Below are 27,691 nucleotides of genomic sequence, written 5' to 3'. Positions count from 1 at the left end.
ATAATATGAGCACTGCTCTGACCGGGGTGGCTCAGTTGGTTGGGCGTAGTTCCACAAAGCGAAAGGTCACCAGTTCAATTCCCTGTCAGGGCACACGCGTGGGTTGCGGGATCAGCGTCCAAGTTAGGGCGCATATGAGAGGCAACTGATCGATGTTTCTCTCACATCAATGTTTCTCTCCCTTTCTCCTTCCCTTTCCCTCACTCTAAAAATAAATAAAATCTTAAAAAATAATAAAGCACTTGCTTCAATCTTTATTAGTACTTAAACTTCCTTTATTGCAACTTTGAAAAATAATTTCTAAAAGTGCATGATTTCTTTGAAGTACTTTCTATTTAGGAAAGATTAGAGATAAAACATTTCTGGTAATGAATTAGTCAGTTATATATAGGATGAGATTAGAAAATGTCAAACATTGGAAAAAATAGATTTTAAATTAGCTCAATTTAAATATGGGGCCATTTCATTTAAATATCTAATTTGAGTCTTCTGTGTTTTACATCTTTTATGTGTTAATTCCATTACACCAGGTAATATTTCAGTAATTTCTCAATTGTCTCAGACAAGATATAAAAAGAATTCAACTCCCATCAATTACATTATCTGTCACCACGTGACCAGAATGAGAAACTTCTGCTCTCCCAATCCGCAAGCAAGGAAGAAGCAACACTGCTGGTCAGAGTAAGGACTGCAGAGCTGTGAACACTCACATTCCGATTCCAGAACACTCCATGTCAGCAAACAAGGACTGGTTCTTTTCAAAGGTCAACTTTGGTTTAGAAACACCAAGGCCACAGATAAGCCATAACATAAATGTGGAGGTTCTAGACACTGGACAAGTTACTCCCAATAAAGTGGCAGGGTTTTCAGGTAATGCCCTTCCTTCAATGACAAATGCATTCAGAAGAATAATTCCGTTTTTCTCAAAATGTCATGACATCCTGTGGAATCTTCTTCCACTAGGCCTGCTGAGACCAGAGAAACCGATCACATTTTTCAAGCATGCTTTGTATCAAGGCTCTGAAATCCCAAAAAAAGAAAGAAAGAAAGAAACAAGTAAATTTAGTTTTCATTGTTCATTCTTTACAAAAAATACTTTTAAAAACACAAATAATTAAGAGGATTCAAGAAGCTGACTGACTTTGTAACAGGGAACAAAAACTTTATACTACTCTGACTTACCATGAAATGGAATTAGAATAAATAATATGTACTAATACACTGATAAAATGGACTCATATACTGACAATTCCTTTGTAAGCAAATTGCAAGTGCCAGCAGTCCCAGTCCCTGCTTGTACAAGAAACGGCCATGACCATGACTTTGGGTGATGCGGATTGCCGGACGCAGGAGTTTAGCTGGCACCGACCAGCTCCACAACGCTGACATGAAAGATCCATATCAGGACCAGCAAGGACAATACATGCACGTCCACAGTCTCTCCCCCTGATCTCTTTGTTCTCTTTGTCCTTCCTCCTCCTCATAAAAACCCTGGCCTACACTGAGATATGGAGGTAAGTTTTGAGATGAGAGTCCCTCACCTTCCAGGCTGTCAGGCACCTGAATACAACTGCTTTTACCTCAGCACCTGCCTCTCAAGTATTGGCTTTCAAAGCAGTGGGCAGCTGGACCTGTGTTCATTCGGTCACAACTCTATGCAAAAGACACAATCAACCCTGGCTGGGTGGCTCACTTGGTTGGAGCATCTTCCTGTACACCAAAAGGTTGTGGGTTCAATACCTGGTCGGGGCACATGCAGGAGGCAGCTGATCAATGTTTCTCTCTCTCTCAAATCCCCTCTCTCTAAAAACCAATTTAAAAATATATCCTTGGGTGAGGATTAAAAAAATAATAGCAGCCCTGGCTGGTGTGGCTCAGTGGATTTAGTGCCGGCCTGTGAACCAAAAAGTTGCTGGTTTAATTCCCAGCCAGGGCACATGCCCGGGTTGTGGGCCAGGTCCCCAGTAAGAGGCACAGGAGAGGCAATGGATCTCGATATATCTCTTGCACATCAATATTTCTCCCCCTCTCTTTCTCCCTCCATTCCCCTACTTTAAAAATAAATAAATAAAATCTTAAAAAAAAACACAAAATAACTAGTGAAGATGAGAATATGGAGAAATTAGAACTCTTGTGCACTGTTGGTAGGAAAGTAAAATGGTGTAGTCTCTATGGAAACCACTACAGCAGTTCCTGAAAAAATTAAAAATAAAATCACCATATGATCCAGCAATTCCACTTCTGGGTTTATATACCCAAAAGAATTAAAAGCAGGGTCTCAAAGAGGCATTTGTATACCCATGTTCATAATAACATTACTCACAATAGACAAAAGGTGGAAGCACCCCAAGTGTCCACCGACCAATGAATGGATAAATAAAATACAGTATACGCATGCAGTGGAGTATTATTTGGCTTAAAAAAAAGAAGGAAATTTTGACACATGGTTTATACAGGTAAACCTTGAGGCCATTAGGCTAACTGAAATAAACCAGTCACAAAAAGGCAAATACTTTATGATTCCACCCAAATGAGGTACTGAGAACAGTCACTATCATAAAGACAGAAAATAGAATGCAGGTTGTCTGGGGCTGTGGAGGGGGAAATGAGGAGTTGTTGCTTAGTGGGTAGAGCGTTTTGCAAGATGAAAAGGCTCTGGAACTGGGCTGCACAATGATACGGATATACATAACACTTCCAAACCAAACACTTAAAAAGTTAAGATGGTTAATTTAATGTTATCTGTACTTTATCACAACTAAAAAACAAACAAAAAAACATGACTGAGACAATTAGGTATTTGGTACCAATAATATTCTTAAAGAACTGAGTACGCCTCAGATTTGGGTATTCATTCACATTAATCCAAACAATGTCTTGGTCACATTAATCCAAACAATGAACAAAATACTACTTTAGCCTCTTCCCTTAATCAACAGGTGAGTCTCAGTTCCCTCATCTGTGATCTTTCTAGTCCCATCAACCTCTGAACATCTTGGGGTTCTACACTTCCCAAGCACCTTTGGAGACGGCAGGACGAAGGCATGAAAAGCAGGTATTACCTCTGCCTTTTCTCGGCAATCCTTAGGATATCGCAGATTCTGGTAAACCTCTCTGATAGCTCAAGGGTCAAACCGCATTCCTGCAGCACTGACCAGGCCCGATCTGGACCCATGGCCTTAGCTAACAGCAGTGCCACATTCTCCACGTTGATAGGGGTAGGCCCATCACTGAAGTTCCCATTTGATGACTTCTGGGGCACTGGCTTTGTGCTCTTGTTCTGTACAAGGTGAAGGAGGAGCTTCCATTCCTCCACAGTCTCTGGGGTCCAACCTACACTCAGAAACACAGAAATGTTGGCTCGGACTGCTCTTGGCACTCTGCCTGCATACAGGAGACAGTCTGAACAGTTTGTGAAAACATTTCATAGCAAAACATACAAATATTAGAGAACATAATCTCATCGCCTAAAAGAAAGCTGGTTTTCTGCAGGTCTGTTGAATAAATAGTTCATGGCAAGGAGATGCCATAAAATTAACTTCAATATTTCACTGACTTAGTAATATTTACCCAGGGCATATTCATTCTATGCTGGGCACTGGATATGCAATAAGGAACTCTTGTGCAAATTACAGTAGAGAGAACTTAGACAAATGCATAAACACACTATACTTATATTGTTATAAGTGTTATAAAAGATCAAGGAACTTTTCTGAGAAGAGCTATATGAGGAAGTAACAGTTAAGCAGAGAGCTGAAAGGTGAGGGACAAGCTTAGACAGAGGGCAGGTGCATGTGTCCCACATATGCGCAGAGCTGGGGTGGGGAGTGTCAGGAATGGAGGGTGAAGGAGCCTGAACTTCTGAGTATGGAAATATGGAGGATGCACTGACATAGGAATAAATTTGAATTTAAAAGACACCAAAAAAGGCCTATAGTGCACAAAGGCCATAGTGAATAGCGAAAATGAGATGACAGGGCCAGGCCTTACGAGTCTATCTTGAGAATGTGGATTTGATTCTGAGTTCAGTGTAAGGGGTTTCAAAGAGGGTGCCAGGTAATCTAATTCTTGTTTAAAAGAACCATTCTGGCTGCTCTAAGTAAAAGGGATTAAAGAATGGGCAAGAATGGAAACCAGACAACCAATGATAAGGTTGTCTAAACAAGCAGCTAGGACCAGAGTGATGGTGGAGCAAAAGAAAGCAGAGATAGAAGATACATATGTGGCAGTAAAACCAACAGAACTTGGAGTGATTAATATGACTTATGAGGGGAGAAAAGTATCAAGAAAAGACTCTATTAATACACCAAGGGTAAAAACAGCTATTATTATTTTACATTAACAAAATATCAAGCATACACTCATCTGGGCAGGGAGAATATTTTCTTCATACTTCCTGAATTTTGTATTTTTTCTACAATAAAAATCATGTCACTTTAAAAATATAAATTGTTTATATTTTAGTTCTTCTGGTTATTGTTCAGAAGTGTATGCACGTCTATAGTTCTAGTCCTACAGACCACCTGACCCTCTTTTTCACTGCTGAAACAAAGATGATCTCAGTATTTTTTGCTATAGCTGTGACAGCTGACGCTAACCCTTGCCAGTCAACTGGCTTCTTTGTCCTGTTCTCCCGATCCCCTTCCCACACTAGCAGGGCTGGAGAAGACCACACTGCTGGATGAAGGAGCCTAATGTCTTGCTGCTGGCGTCTCTGTCCTGAGGCAAGTAAAGCAGACCACAGCCATTTCTCTGAGCACAGGATGGGCCCTCAGACTTCAGCTTTCAGTATGTCAAAGTCGTGGCCTTCTGATGGCCATTTTATCTGTGCTGGATTGATAAAAACTAAATTTTTAAGTATCTAAACAGTGGTGAAAGCTCAGGGAACTCTGACTGCTACTCCACTTTAAGTTCACCTTAATATCTCCAACTTTTGGCTATGTAAAAAATCACCATGATGCAGAGAAGACACTGAGCACAATCTTTAGAGATAATCAAACAGTGGTCTGAACACCAGCTCCACCAATTGTATGATTTTTGGAAACTTAATCGTCCTTTCTCTGGGCCTTAGTTGTAACTTCTGTAGAATAAAAATAATAATAACTACCAAAGATTTGTTATCTCATTTAAATAGTATCAGAAAAGCACCTAGTATAGTGCCTAACACAGTAGGCACTCATTACATAGAAAACTTTCCTACAGCTTATGCCTCATTATGATTTCATAATTACCAAGGGATACAGATTAAAAAAAAACAACTCTACAAATTTGACAGCTATTTAGAATTATATACATGATCATTGAAATGTTCCCCAAATTTCTTTACTGAGAAGTCTTAAGTGACTTCTAAAAATACTACAACCAGGAGTAACCAAGTAGTATTTACATACCATTGTCCCCTTCCATCAGGCTCATATCATTCAAATACACAATGTTGGCAAAGGCCTCTCTTCTTCTCTCGAGCTCCAAACAGAGAGTGAGATATCCAGGCCAGAAACTTTAAAGAGACCAAAGTGGAAGAAAAGGCAATGAATTTATCTGGAACTGTGCCATCCATTACAGTAGATACTGGATACATGTGGCTATTTCAATTTAAATTAAAGTAATTAAAATTCAAAAGTCAGTTCTTCAGCTGACCAATCCGTATTTCAAGTACTATGGGGTTAATGGCGACCATACTGGACAGTGCAGTAGAGTATTTCCATTATCAAAGAAAGTTCTGTTAAGACAGCCCTGATCTGGAGTGCTTGAGAAAAAAACAATAAAAGCTAGTGATAAATACTGACATTCAAGGCCAAGCGCCACTTACAATATACATAAGCTTATATACTTTATAAACTTTAAGATTCAATACAAATTGGCAGGTTTCTTTCCCAAATACAAAAGTTCTCCTTGACTCTTCTCCTTCTTTCGTTTGCTTTATCCAGTTTTCTAAGTCCCACTGCATTCTCCTCTGAAATGTCCCTTGGATATGGTCTGTTTGCTGCCTACTAATCATCAATTCAGGTAAGAATGAATTATTGCAACAACTGCCTACCCGGCCTTCCTATCTCCAATCTTTCTCAGGTATGACACCAAAAATGATTTCCAGAAAGCCCCATTTTTATCACATTATTTTCATACCAGAAAGTCTAAAGGGTCTCTACTGATGACTAAATTCTCCTGACCAGCTTTCAAGGTCCTCCAGGATCTCATCACCCTACCACCTAGCTAGCCTCATCCCTCATTATCAATGAATAAATATGCACCAAGCACCTGCCATTATGGGAGCAAAAGAAGAAACAAGCCGCTATCTCCAAAAGATTATAATCCAGGTGCAGCCATAAAACAGCAGTGCCAGGCAATATACAGCTGACTAAATATGCAGTATAGGTAAAAAGCAATGTCAGTTTTCATGCCCTCATTCTTGTTTCTTTCACCTCGCCTGTCCTCCTCCTGACTCCTTTTAAATATACATCCTATCCAGCCTCCAGGGCTTACCTCCGAAAAACCTCACCTCCTCCCTCACCTCCTCCCTGAGTCCTTCACCAGCAATTCTATTGAGCACTCTGATCCCTCTGTGTATTCAAATGACCCTATAGCTGTTATGACTCAAATAAGAGTCTGGTGGTTAATTAAATACCACCTGCATGCCTGGGGTTAGCAACTAGGCAGAAGGGGGGAAGAGAGAAATCAGCAAGGGCCAGTCTCTTTCACACAAAGAAAAATGCACACAAATTTAAAAGGAAAAATTTGTTTACTGTCACTTAACACAAAAAGATACCTTCCCATAATAAAGAGAATTCACAAATGATAAAGTATAGTGACTGAAATGATTCTAATCTTAACCTCAGCTTCTAAGAAAATTCTCTTACCCACGAGACCTGCAGATGTCAGTCATTTTCTCTTTGGTTGTAAAATCTGCAGGTAGTTTGATTAGATGAAGGATCAGCTGACTATACCCCCAGGAAAACAAGTGTGAATGAGGCCTGTGAAATGAAAAACTCAGTAAATTAGAGAGCAAATAAATTCTACAAAATATGTATTAGTCATCTAACAGGTAAGAAGAGCATTTAATTATATTTGTTTCATTATTATTATATTTTTCAAACATTTCCACTTGGCTTTCAAAAATTAAAAACAACTGTTTTTCCTGTAACAAATACCTGTTTATTATTATTTTTTACATCCTAACCCAAGGATATAGTTATTGCTTATACTTAATATTATTTTTTAATCCTAACCCGAAGACATGCTTATTGATTTTAGAGAAGGGAAAAAGAGAGGGAGAGAAACATTGATATGAAAGAGAAACATAAACTGGTTGCCTCTCCCACACGCCCCAGCTGAGGACTGAACATGATACCTAGGCACGTGCCCTGACCAGGAATTAAACCTGAGACCTTTCCATTCACAGGACAACGATCCAACAAACTGAGCCACACTGGTCAGGTCTATTTTTTAGATTTTAGGGAGAGAAGATGTGGGGCAGAGACAGAAACATCAAAACATTGGGCACATGCCTCCTGTATGTGCCCAACCAAGAGTCAAACCCACAGCCTAGGCACGTGCCCCGACAGAGGATCAAGCCCACAAACCCGTCTGGTGGAGGGTATGACGCTCTAACCAACCAAGCCACTGGCCAGGGCAATACCTGTTTATTTTTAAAAATTAGATAATTTAGGTTATCAAAAACAAAAGAAAGAAACCTCTAATTCCATCATTCACAGAGAGCCATTGTATATCCTTCCAGAACGTTTGTCTAAGCATGTAAGATAGGCATTTGGGGAGTTTTAAAGCTTCTGGAGGAAAATATAAGAATCATTTCTGATACATTTTAAGTGCCAGTATGTATTTTTTATGAGTTCCATTTTTTTAAATTCTAAGTCAGGCTATGTCTAGAAATTAATAGGAGAAAACGCACACACATACACACACAATTTTTTCCCTCCTAACACTTAATTATCAAGGGCTCTTAAATGTGGGTCCATGAAAGAGCTTAAGGGGATCAGTTTAATTTCCTGAAATCATATGCAGAATTTTGCATGGATGTGCATTTTTCTGAGAGAAATCATCAGGTTTTGCATTATAGGATCTAAAACTCAAAAATTGTTCAGAACCACCAAGAAGTACACTTAATCTCATTACTAGCATGACTTGGCTCAGTCTCTTCCAGCGCTGTTCCTGAAGCAAGCCCAGAATGCCATGTGTGAATAAACCCGTTCCATTCCAAAGGAATGGCAGAGCTCAGAAAGAGGACTTTTTTACCTGGGGTTTCCTTCATCATCCACAGTACTTGTGCTTGGGGGAGCATCATGGGACACTGCCAAATGCAGCCAATCCAATCTTAAAGACTCTCGTTGTAGAAGGGACTCCAGGAAGGATGCCCTACAAGAAAGTAGGGAGAAAAATAACCAATCTCCCTGCTAAGAAAGGAAATGTAAAATGTAGGGATGTGAAAATGTTACTAAGACGTCAATATAGTGACTGAAATAACTTGAAAACCTTCCTGCTATGAAATCTCTAGAAAAGCTGGTGAAAATCTAACAGCCTTTTAAATGAACAGCTGAGCTCCAAGAAAATAAGGAATATACAAAAGGGCCAAAAATAAAGAGAGAAATAAAAGCCAGTATGGCAAAGGTGAATCAATCAGAGGTGGGGAGAATAGCCAGTCTCAGTAACCAGGGGACATGTGGAGATAGGAAATGAGGCCTCAGTGCAAAAACAGGCAAAGAGCTAGAACTGAGGTCCACCTGTAAAAACCTAGGCTATCATCAATAAAAATGGTGGCAATAAATCCACTCACCGACAGAGACAACAAGGAGGCTTATCTGTCTTAGGCCCTGAAGCAGGGGTTTAATTCTACACTGATGATCCAAGAATCCCTGAGAGGAAGAAAGGGCAGAAGGAAGAGAAGCGCGGTATGTGTGCATTTATGGTGTGTATTGTGAACCCTCAAAGAATGTACACAACAACCAAAATCCTCCTCTTCCGTAGCAGATTAGATGCCTCAGTTCTATGGCAGTTGATAGTAAAAATGCTCCAACTGCTTATACAAGAGAAACAGCCCCCTTTCAAGAGAAAGGAGAATCTGCAAATGTTCTTCGCCTTCTCACCGTTGATCTTCAGGCCTTGATTTCACCAGACTGTCTAGATAGGCCAAAAACTGAGCAGGATGATGATAACAGAGCTGCATAACATCCGAAGGTGAAATAGATGGGTAAAACTTGATTAAGGATCGAAGGGCAGATTCCCCGAACTTCTCATACAATCTGCATTTTAAAAAAACATATTAGTCTCCAACTTTAGTTTTAGTGAGATGATTTAACTTGGTTACACTATCTCAGTACTTATTAGAAATAAAAATAAACATACTAACAGGCAGCTGACCAACATGCACCTGCATAAAACTTCAGAAACTAAGACCAAAGAAGAACCCAAAACAAATGTGCTTTATTCAGTTCATATAAACATATATGTGTAGCATATACCATGTAGCATAACTTACCGTGTAGCATAAGCAATCAACAAAGGACTGTCAAAAGGGACTGAGTCATCCACTAACTTTAATCTTGTTGGCAGATCTCCTTCCTCCATCTCCATATATGTGGGATTAGAACTTGCCATTTCTGAAAGATGAAACATACGCTTTTCCCTTCATTTCATAGCTGTAAATAATGTTCAAGTCATGCACATAGTCATTTTAACAACCATTACTCATGTACCTACTGTGTGCAAGGCCCAATGCTTGTTAAGCATTGCAAGGAAGGAAAAAAAAGAACAAGATATAACCTCTACTTTTAAAAACCTTAAAATCAAATTGGGAGGCAGAGCATACTTAAAGTTTTAAACAAGACGAAGTAACAAATTACCAATATATGTGTCTATTACCCTTGAGAAAAGAATATATATATATATATATTTTGTTCCAAAAGATGGAGTAGGAGCACTGGTTTTTCTCTAGAACTATTAATATAAAATATACCTCAACTTGTGACTATTCATGTTTGGTAATGAATGAAAAGTGTGCTTAAAGTCTAAATCAATTATTAGACACATGGCATCTTTTATTCCAGCAGAATATTGAATTAGACAAATTTACCTCTTTAAAAACTTGGGCCTATGGAGTAGAAAGGGTATGCATGGCCTCTAGGGTATGAGAGCTGGTTTCCATATGAGAATGACAAATAGTGTGACTTTCAATCAAGTGTGAAGGAGAAACAGTTGGCCGTCAACCAAAATCTCTGAGGCAGACACGCAAGCTTTGCCCCCTTATCCATTCTCTTCCTTCTGGACACCTGGATAGGTTACATTTCTCAGGCTCCTTTAAATTCAGTTAAATGGGGCCACGTGATAGAATTCTTACCAACAGACTGTGGACAGAGGAGATGTAAGCCACTACCAGGCCAGACCTATATGAGACATATATGCCCCTTCCATATGCTTTCCTCAGGATGTAACAACCCAATCTCAATCACAAACCCAGAGGAGGATGGACCTCAAAAAAAAAGGAGGGCACTCAGAACTCTGGATTCCCACATGGAAGAGAGCTGCCCATTGACCTGAAACCTCTGTCTTAGCAAAAAAAGAAACTTCTATAATATCTGAGTTAATATTTCATGAGCTATTGTAGCAGTTTAGCCTACTTAACTATTATAATCTCTCTGTGCCTGTTTCCTCACCTGTTAAATGGAACAGTCTTCTGAGTAGATGGACCATTTGTAAGGATAAAATGAAACAAGGCCTGTAAAGCATTTGGCATAACATGTGGCACACGATAAATACTCAATAAATAGTAAATGTTATTTCAATATTAGTAAGATACAATGAGTATTTCCATTCTTTAATATATCTGCAGTTATAAAAATCTTACTTTAACCCCAACTCCTCCAACATTGCTATGTCCTTTTTTGAATGAGAGAAAGAAAACTAACTTCTTATAATACAGCTGTAAATTACACCAATATATGAAGAACTATTAAAAAACTGAGTGGAAAACAGAATAGAGGTTGACCACAACAGGGGTGATTTTCTATTTAATTCTTATATTTTAAACTCAAAAATGCCAAGGTCCTCTATACCAATTTCTATCTTTGGTAAGGCAATCTGATTATTACCTTTCAATCCTTCAATAAAAGTATCCCAAACACAAGGACTGTTAGTGTAACTAAGCTTGATACTCTCCTTTGCCCTCTTCAAGTCCAGGAGAAAAAAGTACTTCTTTAGAAACTGACAAGCCAGAATTTCAGGAGAGCACTGCTGCAAAGTGTTGTCCACATGTCCATCTGTGCTTTTGATCTCAGAATTCAGTGCATTCAATTCCAAACACAATGTTGTCAATTCAGCCAGGTCCTCCCGGAGACCATTCGCTATGCTGCATGGAGAACATACTCGAAAAAAGTCATCCAAGGGCTCCCTCTGACTATTTACAGATTCACATGCTTTCTGAGCAACAGTTTCTTCATTGTCTAAAGAGTCCTTTTTTTCTTTTTCATTATCTTCATCTAATATGCCATTTTTTGATTCATCAAACAATACCACATCCTCATTCAATGTCATGGATGAGTTGCCAGTGTCTGAAATGCCTGAAAAGTCTTCCATGGCAAATGTTTTTTCTAACTGTGAAAGCCACTCCCGTAAAACCATTCTCAGAGACTTGGGTTCAAATAAAACCAGTGGGTCCTGTAGCTTGGTCCTATGCAAGACAGACAAGTATAAAATTTGTTTCACTTAGCTTATTTAAACAAATTATTTCATGCTAAATAAACCTAACAAATACAACATTCTTATCTAGAATGTTACTTTTCTACTCTTTAACAATTATTTTGGCAACATGACAATACTAAAAACATTAACTGTATGCTAATTTTTGAATTTCAATTCCAGATGAGATTACCTCTGCCCCACATTGTCTCAGGACCCCTAGTGATGTCTCAAAGTCATTTCCATTCACTATAAAACTTCCTCATTCATAAATACTCACATTGCTTCTGCTGTTGCTATTTTGAGCTCTTGGAATTTATCTTCTTCTGGGGGTTGACTAGTAACTTCTTCTTTTTCCCTAGAAAAGTGTGAAGAGAGTTAGAGGCTTAGAGCTTTCTTAGACAAATATTTCTAAGTGCTTATTAAGCAGCAGGTATTGTACTTAATGTTACCTGACATAAACAGATGAGTATACAAAAATGGTCAATGGCCTCAAGATGAGTAAGCTGAAGTCAGAAAGAAAGGCATGCAAGCAACTAACTATAATATAAAAGAGAATAAAATGAATGCTAAAGAGCAGCACAAACATTGTGCTATGAAAGCACCAAAAAAGGGAGTAATTGTTCTGACTAGGCAATCAATGGAAGCTTCCTAAGGAAGTGGTATTTGTGTTCAGAAAAAATGGGAGAGATATACTACAAGTAGAAGAAACAACACATAGAAAGCTAATGAGGTGTACACACCAGTTCCCTGACAGGACTGGAATTTAGAGAGGTTAGAAGGATGTGGTTAATAATGAGGCTGGAACCCTGGCTGGTGTGTCTCAGTAGATTGAGTGCCCGCCTGCAAACTGAAAGGTCACCAGTTCGATTTCCAGTCAGGGCACATATATGGGTTGCAGGCCAGGTCCCTAGTTGGGGGCGTGAGGGAGGCAACCGATTGATGTACCTCTCACTCATCCAAGTTTCTCTCCCTCCCTTCCCCTCTCTCTAAAAATAAATAAGTAACATCTTTTAAAAAAAATGATCCTGGAAAAGTGAGCTAAGGTCAGACTAAGGGTTACCTCAAATGCCATAACAATATTTGTATGTTTTTCCTCTACATATATGGATTCACTAAGTTATTCTGAGGATAACACACATATTTCATCTGACTGTCCAGGTACACTGGGCCTATGGGTCTCTCAACCCTGAATGAGTGCTGAGCTTGCTTGCCTATAATGCTCAGATCCCCTGAACTATAAGGTAAGGCAGAGACCAGATGGACAAGACATTTCACACTATGCCAGAACACAAGTATATCATAAGAAGGCACAAAGTAAGACATCAACACCAATACTCTCACATTATAGGCCAGAAAATATTGATGATTTACCCAAAGACACATATTAGTCAGAAGCAGAACCAGGACAAGGCCTAGATCCTTGATCATCTTACTCTTAATTTATACCCCTCTTCTATATCCCAAGAGCTCGAAGATATTTGGAGGGAAGGAGGTTGTGCAGTAGACAGACGGAAGAGGTAAGAGATGAAAACTCTGTTGCAACAGATTTGGTATGTGTGGATGTAATTTTCCAATACTTAATTTGTGATGTTCACAATCTTTAAGAGCTACACCAACAATCAACAATGAACAGAATCACACAGGTGCCTTCTCCAACACCTATGGCTTTCTTCAAACTGATAGATGAGGCCTCTAGAATTTACACAGATTTATACACAAGAGCTTACTCAGTGTCTTCCTCCTTTGGGCAGGTGACTGAACTCACATCATCTTCACATAACTGGTCATCACCCCTGGGTTCTTGTCTTGCTTTCAGATCAGGACTTGTATGAAGGGTGCCAATCTTCTCAGTAGTTTTACGCACAAAGCTAGAAACACTGGACGTCAAATACCAAAAAACTAATTTGAAAAAAAGTCTCATTACTGACAAAAATGAAAATTTCAGTACCTATTTCTCTATGTTCCTTTTAGTCCCAAAAAGGCAACTTGAATTTAATAAAAAGAAAGACTCTACTTACAGCAACTTCCCTATCAACTACATAGTTCACGTAAGGTCCACATAAAATTTACAGTATTTTAAGGATTCACTGCATTCACTAAACTGCCTTGATTAAGTGCTAAAGAAAAGGTCTTTAACTCTAGTTGTGTCTGCAATGTTTCTACCAACTTAGGCAAAGCAGGCCATGTGACCACCTTCCCCCAAATTGGCCAGAGAATTTCTTCATGAAACTCAGCAGCCAACTCGTCACAACATATTTTTCTTAATAAGCAAAACTTGTATCTAGTAAGACAGATAAGCAGTTAAGCAGCTGTAGATCTTCTGTCTCAGAGTCAAATGCCAATCCTGGTCCCAGGAGTAGCTAGAAAGACTTCTGAAGTCTCCAATTTTGAGCCTAAGCTGAGAAAGGATCAATGACCAATGACATATGGAAACTGCTCCTACGAGGAATGAGAAGAAAGTTGGATTTTTAAACTTTTGCTGACTGTGGGTTAAAAAACCACATCTAGAACAACTCAAATATCCACCTACTCAAACAAATAGGGAAGCCAAGTTCCCCAAGATGGAAATAAGAAGTCAACAGCTCCAGTAACAGGTGGTATGAGAAATAACCTAGAGACTTTCTTTTTTCTCATTTGACATGTCTTTCCACTCTCAGCACAGAAGTACCTAAGGTGACAAATGAAGTAAAACCAGAATGGGATTAAATGACAAGACTATTTGGTTTACCTTTCCTTGACAGCCTGAAGAGACACAAGAGGAGATGGAGAGCGAAATGATAATGGAATGCCGAAGGGGAGAAAAGTTTCATTCTTATCTGTCTCAAACGTCACTGGAACAGGAGAAACATGGTCTGATGAATGGAATTGGGGGAAAGAAACAAAATCTAATCACATGGGAGTTTTTTAATCTTTAAAGAAATTCTGAAATAAATAAACCAAAGGAAATGAAGGATTCAATACCCAAATCACAACTGACTCAAATACAAATGAGCAGAACACAGATTTACAAAATGCATGGGATGATCCACATATAAAACACTCAGGCAGGTACCTTCATTTGCCTACTAACCCTGAATCCCCATAAGTCAAAAAGGAAGTTTAGAGTCTCTATTAATATCTTCTCAACAGTTCGGTCACAGGAATGCTCAAACATCAGAAAGTGTAGGCAATGGCCCCAAAACTGTAGTAATTTTTCATTCCTGATGGAAAATAATTTGGTTAGTCAGAATAAAATTGTCCTACTCTTTTGGTTAATGATCTCCTTTCTTAACCTTTCCAGTGTTTTGATGCATGATTAACAATAGGTACTTTACCAATGTTACCCTAACCCTGAGAGGAAAAAAATAACAACTAAACATAAATCCACTCTTCTACTGGTGAGCAGATCTATAGGTGTGGATGAAAAGTCTATCAACATAATAACAATTATTAACACCTTACAGAAAGCTCTATGCACAAGATAATCCTGTCAAATAAAAATGACAGAAAGTTTAAATGCTTCACATCTGCAACCTAAAAGACATCCTCATTACCTTCATTTCCGTGTGAGCTGCAACACTGATCAGCCTGGTCCTCTTCCTGATGTGAGGCGAATTCCTTAAGTCTCTCATCTTCTGAGAGAGTTTGGCTGTGAAGGGAACAAGAGTCTTCATCTGACTGACTGCCTCTTCTACTACTAATGATACGATAAATACCAGAGTCCAAGATGCTGAAACTTTCCTAAAAATAAAAAGAATTCCAAAAAAAAAAAAAAATCAAGCAAAACTTTCCTTTATAACACAATATAGCTTTTAAAGAGAAAAATCAGTGGTAAAAACAGCAAGTCCATAATAACATTTATGGCTAATTAGGACAAACGGGTGAACAAGGTCTAGGCGCCCGGCAGCTGGGTCACTCTCAGATGCTCGTGGCATCATGTTACCATATTCCTCTAGCTTGTCTCCATAAAAGCCTGCCAGTGAGAATGGAGACTGAGTGAGGCAATCCTGAGCTGCACTGAGACACAAATTAGCATTCAGAATCTGAAATCACATATTAGGAACAACTTCACTTGCACTGGAGGTTCTATGAGGTACATCTGCAAACAGAATTTAACTAAAAACGACAAAACAAAATGTGGTTCCAAGACAAACCTTAATGGAGGCTTCACAGGGCTGACCCACAGCTGAAAGCAAGCCCTCCTTGACCCTCCTACCCTCCCAAAAGTCTACTACATGGAAAAGGAAGGTAAGTTTTGGGATCCTAGAGGTGAGTACAACCTACTGTAGAAAATCTTGTTGTAGAGAAAAACCCTTTTAAAAGTGAGAATACCTACATGTGATGAAATGGAGCTTCTCCTACTACTGCAATCTGAATCCAAAGGCTCAAATTTTAAGATCAATTCTTCCAGTTGAGAAATCAAATCACTACAGGTTGTGAGGTCCAGCTGAGATTTCATATGCTCCAACTTATCTACAGTCAAAGATTTTCTTCCCTAATAAAATAAAAAAAGCTTAACAAGCTAGCGAAAGACTTAATGAGAATTACCTTGGGAATTAAGGAATTAATTGGGAATTATCATATGCACTATCATCCCACTTAAAACAAGGTCTTGAAGTCAAATAAATTTGTGGATAAACTTGGTATTTTTTTTTTAATAGAATATATACCCTTTTACTTATCCTCCACCCACCCCTGGAGTTATTTGTCATGCTTTCTTTGGGAATTCACTGCTGCTTTTTCTGAAGGTCATATAGAAAAAGCTAGTAAAGCCAAGCAATTTTAAAGAATAATCCTACACGCTCGGGTGATTTTAACAACCCAGATGAACAGGTAAGTTCTGACTCACCCTGCCCGCAATGACAGAATTTTGGAAAAGACAGCAAGTGTGAGCAGCCAGGTTCCACAGTCCTCTCCTTAGCAGGCGTTCCACGCAACGTTCCACAGATAAGAGGGAAAGGTGTGATATTTTCCCACTTAGGTGCAAACAGAACAGCTCATTTTTGCAGACAGCCACCTCCTGAATATCTACAAAAACCACAGGGGTGAGCACACAGATGTTAACCAAATGTTCCTTTTTCATTTTTGCAAGGGATGAGGTTATTCTAATAAATTCACTATTTATATAGGTTTGGCTTGAGTGAATGACATCTTTTTATATTTGCATTTTGACAAAGAAGTCATATTTTAGGCACTACTTTGAAAAGAAAAAGAATAAAAGATACAGAGAAAGAAACACATTCCTCAGATATAAAATCCTATGTTTAAAATATTACTTACTGTGAAAAAGATGTGGACTCTAAGAGAGATCCCACATCTACGTTAGAGACCAGACTGGGACACTTCTGAGAATTATAATCTAATGTCAATGAATGGACTTTAACATAGTACGTAAAGCAACAAATCGTTTATGTGAAAAGGAACATCATGAAAGTAGTTAAAGGTAGGATATCACGAAAGGACTTTAAAAACTAGTTTGATATCACTTATATGTGGAATATAAAAAGAAAGTCTCAGAAACAGTAGAATTGTGATTTCCAGGGACTGGGGATTTGGGGGAATCAGGGATATGCTAATCAAAGAATACATATATGCAATTACAAGATGAATAAATTCTAGAGATCTAATGCACAGCATTGTGATTACAGTCAACAATACAGCATTATATACTTCAAAGTTGCCAAGAGACTAAACTTTAAATGTCCTCACCACAGTAGGTGGTAATCATATTGCAATATATAAAAGTATCAAATCAACACTTTATATAGCCTTAAACTTACTCAATGTACATGTTTTAAAAAGTCCAAAAAAGAAAAACAAACTAGTTTTCATGAGACACTGTTAAAGTACTTAATCCACGAGAAATCAATGTTGATCAGGTCAGTAAATAATGGTTTCTTTCTTTTTATGTTTTTACAAAGCAGAAAATGATCAAAATTCAATCCTGAGCAGCAATGTTAAAAAAGCTGGATTTCCTCTATTTCTGGTTTTAAGCAAGAGAATGCAGAGATCGATTTTCTCTACCTCAGCCTTATATAATGGCTATTGTTTCCAAAAGAACTTTCTGAACCCCAAACTATTGAGACACAAAACAGGAGATAAAGCAAGACTTCTAATAGGAGTAAAGATTCAGGTAAGTAGAGAGAAAAAAAAATTACCATTCAGTCCTTAGCAGTGGTTACTAATACTTAAGAATAAATAAAAACTCTATTTTAAAGTTTAAGAAGCATGAAAAACCAAATAACTAAATACAAATCACAAATGTTTGCTTGTGAGCTACCTTACAATAGGAAACATCTACGATGTTGATGTTTCAAAGAAACGTCACCTCGTTCCATTTTTCTACATTTCTACCACAAGAGAATCCTCCTATAATTCAATCTTTCTCAAGCATGAGATTATAAGTTACATAAGAAAAATGTAATTACCTTTGACTTCACTCCAAAGAAGAACTTGAACATTCTGAGGAATGAAAATATAAATTCCTCTTTCTGTCCAAGTCAACACACAATGCTCACTGCAAGAAACAAAGAAAGAAGTGAAGAGAATTCGAGTGTGTTCAGATACAGAATTTTATAATTCCCTGAATTCAGACTGTCACATTAGCTATCAAAGTAAAATCAGCCTGTACAAAGAAAAATCAGTCAAGTCCTAAAACCTCTTTTCTGTCTATAACATGCCATTAAAAACAAAGAGACCAAAAAAAAGTTATATGATGCCAAATTAGGAAATACATACATGCTAAATATCTTCTAGAAAAAGAAAAGGCTGGTATCTTTCCTGAGTTTGTTAAAGCTGCTAAACTTCCCATGTGGTGTGACAGGGGTACCTTTAAAAAAAGACTAAACGTAACGTCTCATCACCAATCATTGCCCCTCTTAGGGATAGTAATATTTTGACATCCTTAGTCGTGTGCGAACAAGGAAAGGAGCTTCATTAAAGACTCTTATTTATATTATCTAACCCTGTAGCAACTCATCAAGACAGATGCGGTACCTCTATTTCAAAAAAAAAACAAACAAAAACCCAGCCCTGGCTGGTTGTGCACTGGCCTGCAAACCAAAAAGTTGGCGGTTCGGTTCTTAGTCAAAGCACAGGCCTGGGTTGTGGGCTAACTGCCAGGCTGAGGGCATGAAAGGGGCAACCTGTCGATGTTTCTCTCCCTCTCTTTCTCCCCCCCTTCCCATCTAACAATAAATAAATAAAAGCTTTAAAAAAAAAGTAACAAACCAAAACCACCACCACCACAGCAAAAAAACATGCAGAAACAGGAAAATATATGCCCAAGGCCATTCAACAAGAGTCCCAATTTATACCAAGAACCATCTGGCTTCAAAACCTAGACTTTTTTTCCTCTGCTTCGTAGAACCTACTTTTTTCCCTTCATTTATCCTTACTAACCCATCCACTATTATCTGGAATCCTCATTATTCCACATAACTGCATGTCACAGATTTCCTCACTGACAAACCCAATACCCCCTTCTCATTCCCCTTCCTGACCCCCAAGCAGGGGCCACCCCGCTGGCTCCTCCTTCCTTCCCAAATCTCACCTCCTTGAATTCTGGGACACTGCACGTTCCCCGTCCACCTTCCTTCCTAGCTCGAGCCGTGGTACTCTTCATCGCTGCTCATCTCTTTTACACTCCTTTGCTCATGCATCTCTCTTACTCTCTCAAGGCTGCTACGATTTTTTATATACCGCTGGTTATCTCTGCTTCTTGCTCCTCAGCAGGGCAGTCTCCAATTTAAAATGTTCTATTCCAACGGCCTCTCAAGGATCAGCAGAAGTTGTACTCCCCTCTGAAACCCCTCTTGATGGCTCACAGCAATCGCTTTTCCTCCCACACCCAACCTATCTCTTGTCAACCCCGCTCACATGGCACTTAATCATATACTGCAATGTCATACTCTCATTTTTTTTATTGCTGTTAAACTTTCTGCAGAAATAAATCACATCTTTTCAACAAAATATAATCTTGAGAACAGACTTTTTTTAAATGCACCCTAGAATACTAAAAATGGTACCATGTGGCAATGAAACTAAGAGTAATATTTAACACAAATATTAAACATTTTACCAACATAAGACCAGACCATGGGACAAAGTAATCTTTGTCACAGAGATGGAAGATATGGTCAGAATCCTAGTCCAAAGTAAGTAAAATTGGAAGGCTTTCTACAGAAGCCAAGGGAGAAAAAAATGAGAGGCCAGAGGATCCCTGAGTAAAGAGATACAGGATCATGATTTTGATACTGAACTTGATATTCAGCTTGGAAAGATTCCTTAGAAATAGCAACCTAGATTAGATGGGGGGAGGGGGGCGGGAATAGATAAGAGCTGATACGCTGTAATTTATATATCCCTCATCCCCTTTCCCCTTCACTGATAACAACAGACTGGGACACAAGCCCAACAGGATTGTTTAAGTGAAAGCCATGTCAGTGTGCCCAGAGAAACAAAGTATATTAGGTTTGCTTTTTTGTGGGATCTGTGGGTATAACAGTAAAGGTTACCAGGAGACAAAAATGTATGGGTAGGAAAAAATAAACAGAAACAAAAGCCCTCCTACTCATGGTTTCTCAAAAGACTTTGTTGAATTCTTTTTTTTTTTTTTAAGATTTTATTTATTTTCAGAGAGGGGAATGGAGGGAGAAAGAGAGGGAGAGAAACATCAATGTGTTTGCTGCCTCTCACACGCCCCCAGCTGGGGACCTGCCCCGTAACCCAGGCATGTGCTCTGACTGGGAATCAAACTGGTGACCTTTTGGTTCCCAGGCCAGCACTCAATCCACTGAGCCACACCAGCCAGGGCTGTTGAATTCTTTATTTTAACTATTATTTGACAGCCTTATTTGTGCCTAGCAGTGCACCCATAGTTAAGGAGTTGACAACCTGGTGCTGGGAAGGGTAGCAGTGGTGCAGTGAAACAGGGCCGATGATGAAGGAATGAACACGCTGCGATGACAGCGCAAGCGGTAAGCGCCCAGTCTAAGCCACATGAGGAGTCAGCAAAGGCTTCAAAGTAGCCGTGATTATTGCTTATGCTGAGGGGCAGGCAGAGCCAGATTAGGAAGGGCTTTGTTTGCTATGGCAGAAATTATAATGGGAGCTTTAAATAGCTTTAACTCAAAGGAATAACAACTCTACCAGGAAAAGCAAGCAGACTGTGGCCTCACCATGAGATGAAGAAAACACATATTTGGGTAAGGAGTCCCCCCACAGAAATATTTATTAAATGTCTATATATGCCAGGCACTATACCAAGCACTGAGAATAAAATAGTGAATAAAATAAACATGACACCCTTGCGGAGTTTACAGTCTAGGAGTAAAATAGGCATAAATACTGCATGAATATGTCATTTTAAACTGTAGGAAGTGCCATAAAGAAAGTGTTTAGTATGTTTTATCTAATTATGGGGAAAAAACAGCTATCTTTCTCCAATAACTTTCAAGATGCATTACAGATTTATTAAAGTGTTATACTCGTCACAATTTACTTTTAAATATTTCAGTTTAGACAGTGAGACATATATATACACACACATTAGTTAGGGGCAGTTACTTAACATTTCAAGTGTTTAAAAAAAATGACATTCTAAGAGCAGTTAGTTAGCCTTTGAAAAACCCCAATCATTCTCTGAATCTGCATTAGAGAACTTATGCATTAGCCTCAGGGATATCAGAAATTATTTTCCACTGCTGAAATAAGCAGAGCTCCAGACACATAGATTGATTGGAAATCATACTGGCACCTTGACGCTTACAGAACAAGGTATAAGAACTGACAAGACCAGCAGCTGACGGCCTTTACTGGCTCTCTGTGTTGCCACTTAACAGTGGGACTTGTGCATCGAATCCAACTGGAAGGACTAACTGAAACCCTGATACTAAACTATGGCCGGCTGAATCCACCTCAGGCAGATCTTTCCTGCAAGGTACTTGTCAGAGTACCTAAAGGACAGAGAGCTGAAATTTCACCATGCTCACAAGAGCAAATTCGACAACTACTTTTGTCCCTGCCTGCTAAGAAACATACATATGCACAGCAAACTTCAGACTGAGACTTACTTTCACCGTAACCTTCTACCAGATGGGGGAGGTTATGAATGAGCACGTACCTGTACCTCTCAACTCTAACTGTCACAGCTTCCCCAGCAATTATAAATTGTCCCATTAGTCTAGGTCAGTTCAAAACGGGAAACAAGAGCAAATTTCTATGAGCTTTTCATTCCTCTTACATACACTTCACATGACATAGTCATTTCCTAATCTTCTAAAAATAATTTTTTATAAGATTTCATTTATTTATTTTTTAAAGAGAGGGGAAGAGAGGGAGAGAGAAAGGGAAAGAAACATCAATGCATGAGACACACAGCGATTGGTTGCCTCTCACTCACTCCCAACTGGGGACCCGGCCTGCCACCCAGGCATGCGCCCTGACTGGGAATCAAACAGCGACCCTTCAGTCTGCAGGCTGGCACTCAATCCACCAAGCCACACCAGCCAGGGCTAAAAATAATTTAATACAAAAACAGTCTTAAAAAAATAACTGCCCCTGAACAAGAAATGAAGAGAGAGAGAGGGAGGGAGGGAGGAGAGAGAGAGAGAGAGAGAGAGAGAAAGAGAGAGAGAGAGAGTTTATTTTTAAGGATCAAAGAAGAGAAACTTACCTAAGATGCAAAAGTTTGGGGAAAGACAAAGACTGGGAGGATCCAACCGTATGATCATACTGAGGTTCTGATCTAGTAAGAAAATGCATGTTAGTGATTTCATCATAACATAAAAGTATGCTTTTCCCTATATAGGAAAATTTTTGCTTCCACACAAACCCAAAAGCCTAATTGCATCTGCCCTTATTCGATTTGCTTCAAATCATATGAAGGATAATTGATGGAATACCTTTTGGCTTCTCTGAATCTTAAAAGGCTTAATAAAATCTTTCATGCATACAGATTATAAAATCTTCAACCCAACCCCTCCATTAAGTTCCTCAAAGACTCCCTAGCAGCCATACAAATCATTATCTTACCTTAGAGTAATCACAGGGAGAGGCGGCGATGAGAGGAGTTTCTTAAACTGATGTGTACTTATAACCTCCCCATCAAAGTTCACTTCCCACATCCTGGAGCCGGGGCGAGCACAGTATATTAGGGGTTGCTGGCCTGCAGAACCTCTTCCAGGGAAGAAACAAGCTCCATATTCTCCATCTCTCTCCTTGTTTCCAATTTTCCAAAATTTTTCTCTAATACCCAAAAAGCAAGAGAAAGCATGTTTACCTACAAAAAAAGTCAAAAACAAGGGCACTACAAATCAGCATGGCCACAGTAACCCCACCCACAAAGTCCTCTCTCTATTCATATTAGCAGTATAGTACTGGACAGAACAAAAGAATGGAAAGATCAAAACAGGGTACTAGCTCTGATTTGCTTGTAACTATTTATGTGCTAGGAAGCAAACCACTGCACATTAGTTCATTATCCATAGAATGAGGGGCTCAGAATTAATGTAAAGGTCCCTTTCGAATCTAAAAAATGACTGCTCCAAACCACTTCACACATGTGTTAATCCTACTAATTGCTTCCAAAATCACCTTCTTTGGCCACTCCAAGGGACAGCTTAATCTACCTCTCCAGCTCTGTCTCCAAGCCACTCCCCTGCCACAATCACCCAATAAACTCCTCATTCTTTTCTCAAAATGCTAAGTCCTTCTGAAATTGTACCTTGGAACTTTCCCTTATTAGACGAGCTAGATAAAGAAAAGAGTTTAGCATACTGCCTGGGGGCATGCAAGGTGATAATGAGGAGGATGTCTCTTCCTAAAAACTCCCTTTCTTACTTACTCTTCATGGCTGAGCTCCATCATTTGTCCTCTGAGATTTCCCTGACTCCCATAACCTGAATTACATGCTTCCCATGCTATGTTTTCTTTTTTTAAAAAATAAATATTTCATTTATTTATTTTTAGAGAGGGACCAAGAAAGGGAGAGACATGGATGCATGGGAGGTATAGATTAGTTGCATCTCGCATGCCCCCAACTGGGGACCTGGCCCACAACCCAGGCATGTGCCCTAAGAACTGAACCGGCAACCTTTCGGTTTGCAGGCCAGTGCTCACTCCACTGAGCCACGCCAGCAAGGGCATCCATGCTGTTTTCATAGCACCTTCCACATTATATGTGGCAACTGTGTCTATTCAAACAGATTATGACTTTCTCCAAGACAAAGGCCATTTCTTATTCCTCTTTACTTGAATTCTCACCACACAGCACAGCATCTGGCCCACAGAAAGTACTGTATACAATGTAGTGCTCTATACATGCAAACCCTTTTTTTTTTTAAGCTGCAGTGTGGTTCGCTTTAATTTGTCATTGGATGAATACATTCAAACCCTTTTAATGGAAAATGATCTAATATAATCTCTATTGCAAATTTACTATGTGACCTTAGATAATTCAATAAATAACCCTGTAGTTGCTTCCTTCATGAATATAACATCAGCTTTACTCTCAGAACATGAATGTGAAAGTGCTTTGAAATGTGCCATATAGAAAGTTATGATTTTATTACTCTGTTCCTTATTTGGGAAATAAAATATATTTCTTGCTTATTTTATATCCTCTGTGATACTTAATACAGTAATAAGGATACAAAGGTATAGAACAGATGTTTGCAGAGTGAATAAATATGGTCAACTCATTTGTTTACTCATTAACCTTGTTTTATACAATTTCAAACAATATGTGACAGGCACAAGGCTAAGTACTTCATATACATTATCTTAGTTAATCCTGAAACTACCTTTACATTCTGGGAGGGAAAGCTGGTATTTGGCAAGGTTTAAAAAAGTGGCAGAACCAGAACTTGAAGTCATACTGTCAGGCTCCATTAGCCAGTGTTCTCTCCACTATACTATAGCCCTTTGCTTCTGTTTGTTCTATTCCCCCCGGGATCCGCCTTATGCATTAACAATACTGACAGAAAGTAGATAGTTTCTGGAAAAAGAAGCAAATTTGTATCTATCACTTCTGTTAGTTATTAGGAGTCTGGGTTTAAAAAAAACAAGCCAAAAAAGTCTGTTCGGAGGGAATACAGATTGACGCAAATAAAAAATTTTAAAAATAATTAAATTTTTAAAATTATGGTACTATCCATGTCCCCCAAAACTGAACTCCAGCTTACAGAAAGTGGACATTTCTAAAATATGTTATTTCAACAAAGAGGTCTATGTTATTTTTATAACCAACTCTAGCCACACTCCTGTGAAATGGGAAAGTAATGATTAGCAACTCTTCTGCAGAGGGAAAAAGGAAAGGAAAGCTCCACTTATTTGGCTCTTAATTTAGAAAGATTCTCATATATATCATATAGCATTTCATATATATCATTTCATCAAATCCTTAAAACAATCCTAACAGGATGTTTTCAGTTCAGTGTTCTGACCACTTGTTAGAATTTCAGCCAAATTTCTGAATTGAGCCATCTGGTAAACTTAAAAACCTACAGAAGAAAAATAGTTAAGAACTTTGGGAAACCAACAAATATTACACCAAAATCTCAAGGGTGGATTTAATGGCCAAAGGTATGATGTCAAAGGATATATTAGAGGTAAACGACGTGACAGGTAGGGCACAGAATCAATACAGAAAGGTTCCAGCCTCCTCCCAGCTAGGCCTAAGCTTTCTGATCTACAAACATGAAAGGGTAACACTAGATGACCTCCAGTTTTGGAAGGCTAACTTCATCACTGAATAATCTGAAATAACTCAGAAGAACGTGCATCATCCTTCCTACGAACTGCATGCAAAATGACCATTTGTATCTCAAAGCCCTGCCTCTCTGCTGTCCAGCTAGGTTCTCTGATACCAGATACCTGCCATCTGCTATAACTGGCCTCCTTCCATGTGCCTTTCTCATCCAAAGGAAAAAAAAGACAACAAAATACATCGCTGCTCACCTTGAGAGCCAGCACACATTTCTTCAAACCTTTTGGAATAGTCTCCTGCTTTCTTGAATAGCAACCTCCTGAGATACAGGAACCCATGGAAATAAAGACTTCCCAAGCCTGGAGAGTTCTAAGGGAATCAATTTCCAAACCCTGATTTTCTGTAGCTGATTTTCTAAAATGATCTGAGAACCCACCAACTTAGTGTGACATTTAAGGCGGTCTCGCTCACTGTGGTGCTACTTTTAACAAATTCATCTCTCACAACTCCCCTATTCAAGCCAGATTGGCAGGTTCTAGAATATGCTGATGTCTTTCTCACTGCTCCCCCACAAGATTGCTCCCTCCTGCTACCGTATCATCCGGGTACCTCTTCCTCCAAACTTCACCTACCAAAAATCCTCATCAAAATTACTAAAGCTGACTGAGTGCATGGGGATTCATTAGACATTTCTCTCTTCTTTTGTTTATGTTCAAAATTCTCCCAAAAATATTTTTAAAAGAGGGAAGGTCCTGAGGAATATGGGGTGGGGCAAAGCCAGTGAAAATATCCCTGCAGTGAGGATAGATGAGAAACTTCAGCACAGTGATATACAGTATTCTTTTAAGATGTTTCCTGTTCTGTTCTGGTATTTCACAGCTACCTCTAACATACTCCTTTGCCATTCATTGGACCTTTGGCTCTACCCTAGAGATTTTGGTGGAGTATGTATCAACTTTATAATTTATTATTCTTCATCTAATTTTACCCTTTAGCAAAATTTCATTAAATACACAAAAAATTTAGCTCTGGCTGGTGTGGCTCTGTGGATTGAGTGCCAGTCTGCAGACTGAAGGTCACGGGTTTGATCCCTGGTTAGGGAACATGCCTGGGTCGCAGGCCAGGTCCCCAGGTGGTGGCGTGCAAGAGGTAACCGATTGATGTATCTCTCACACGTTTCTTTCCCTCTCTTTCTCCCTCCTTTCCCTTCTCTCTAAAAAAATAAATAAATAAAATCTTTAAAAATAAATAAATATACAAGAAATTTAAACAGCAACAAATTCAATTAAGGAAGACTTCCTGATTCCCCACATTAAAACTAAGGCCTTTGGCCTTCCTTCATGGTACTTAGACCAAGTTTCACATAGAGTTAGAATTTTGTACAAGTCACCCACTGGATTATCTCAGTCTCCCCTATCTCTTGTCTACCCTCTAATATCAGCTTGCACACAGCTGGTTCCTTATTAATATCTCCATAATTAAATAGAGGTGTTTGGGCTACATGAATTCTAAGTCACTTCCAGTTCTAAAATTCAGTATACCCTATGACCCATGGTTGGTCGATATACCTCTCAGTGTCACACAAGAAGGATCGAGTGAGTGAAGATATAAGTAGTCTTCCATCCATATAATCTAACTGGACAACACAAGAGTCAACTGTTGTTATTGTCTGAACAGGAAACATCACAAAGGTAGCAGGTGCCTAAAAGGGACATGGCAAGGAAACAAGTTTATTTATCATCACATATACACATAACTTCCTTCTCTTCATCTTTTAAATGAAAATACCTTGGATAGCAAGATAAAAACTTAAGATAGGTCAAAATTTAATTTGCTTGTTGGGATATCAAAGTTACATGAAATAATTTGGTACACAACTGCAGGAGTGAATTCTTAAGGCTCTGTGATGCTCTAATTCTAGAGATTGAAATAGAAACGATGAACCAAGTTTTCAAATATGTAAGGGAATTTTTCACTCGTACAAAGTACGTTTCCTTTTGGAAGAAAGACAAATTAGGGCTATACTATGTGTCAGGTTCTAACTGTATTCTGGATGAAAACTGTAAGGAATCAAGTGATAACTTCGATGGGTCATCATGACCAAATGAGATTTGCTGATTAAAATAATTTACCAATGGCAGTTAGATATCCTCTTTTCTGTCAGGATCCTACATGGAAATAAGCCAATGAAAGGCAAGTTCCCCACTTCCAATATAATAATAACCTTTGGAAGAGAGAGGCAGTGCAAAGCTGTCCCAATAACAAGGCTGGAGCATTCTGGTAGGGTAACCTGAGACTCAACCTTTCTATGCCAACAAT

The 27,691-nt window shown here is 38.9% G+C and overlaps 1 protein-coding gene across 2 annotated transcripts in view; it reads right to left on the bottom strand.

Moving 5' to 3' along the window:
• Positions 1 to 253: 253 nt before the first annotated feature.
• The window catches only part of HPS5 (HPS5 biogenesis of lysosomal organelles complex 2 subunit 2), a 35,849-nt gene continuing 8,411 nt past the window's right edge, over positions 254 to 27,691 (bottom strand). Inside the window, exons 6-23 of one of the 2 annotated variants that reach the window (XM_054586016.1) lie at positions 26,941 to 27,074; positions 22,699 to 22,911; positions 22,340 to 22,411; positions 18,093 to 18,181; positions 16,514 to 16,692; positions 16,001 to 16,159; positions 15,219 to 15,405; positions 14,414 to 14,537; positions 13,413 to 13,562; positions 11,963 to 12,040; positions 11,097 to 11,674; positions 9,488 to 9,608; positions 9,096 to 9,251; positions 8,248 to 8,367; positions 6,855 to 6,968; positions 5,391 to 5,497; positions 3,063 to 3,333; positions 254 to 1,020 (exon numbers count right to left, since the gene is read on the bottom strand). In XM_054586016.1, the coding sequence (XP_054441991.1) occupies positions 960 to 1,020; positions 3,063 to 3,333; positions 5,391 to 5,497; positions 6,855 to 6,968; positions 8,248 to 8,367; positions 9,096 to 9,251; positions 9,488 to 9,608; positions 11,097 to 11,674; positions 11,963 to 12,040; positions 13,413 to 13,562; positions 14,414 to 14,537; positions 15,219 to 15,405; positions 16,001 to 16,159; positions 16,514 to 16,692; positions 18,093 to 18,181; positions 22,340 to 22,411; positions 22,699 to 22,911; positions 26,941 to 27,074 (2,913 nt within the window). In that variant the 3' untranslated portion in view covers positions 254 to 959. The remainder of the gene's footprint in view (positions 1,021 to 3,062; positions 3,334 to 5,390; positions 5,498 to 6,854; positions 6,969 to 8,247; positions 8,368 to 9,095; positions 9,252 to 9,487; positions 9,609 to 11,096; positions 11,675 to 11,962; positions 12,041 to 13,412; positions 13,563 to 14,413; positions 14,538 to 15,218; positions 15,406 to 16,000; positions 16,160 to 16,513; positions 16,693 to 18,092; positions 18,182 to 22,339; positions 22,412 to 22,698; positions 22,912 to 26,940; positions 27,075 to 27,691) is intronic. The other variant, XM_054586017.1, reaches the window with a different exon arrangement.

This window comes from Pteronotus mesoamericanus, unplaced genomic scaffold, assembly GCF_021234165.1.
Source record: "Pteronotus mesoamericanus isolate MK-2021 breed Mesoamerican mustached bat unplaced genomic scaffold, CSHL_Meso_final contig_90, whole genome shotgun sequence".
NCBI classification, from domain to species: Eukaryota; Metazoa; Chordata; class Mammalia; order Chiroptera; family Mormoopidae; genus Pteronotus; species Pteronotus mesoamericanus.
This window is presented reverse-complemented; position numbering and strand designations above follow the sequence as displayed.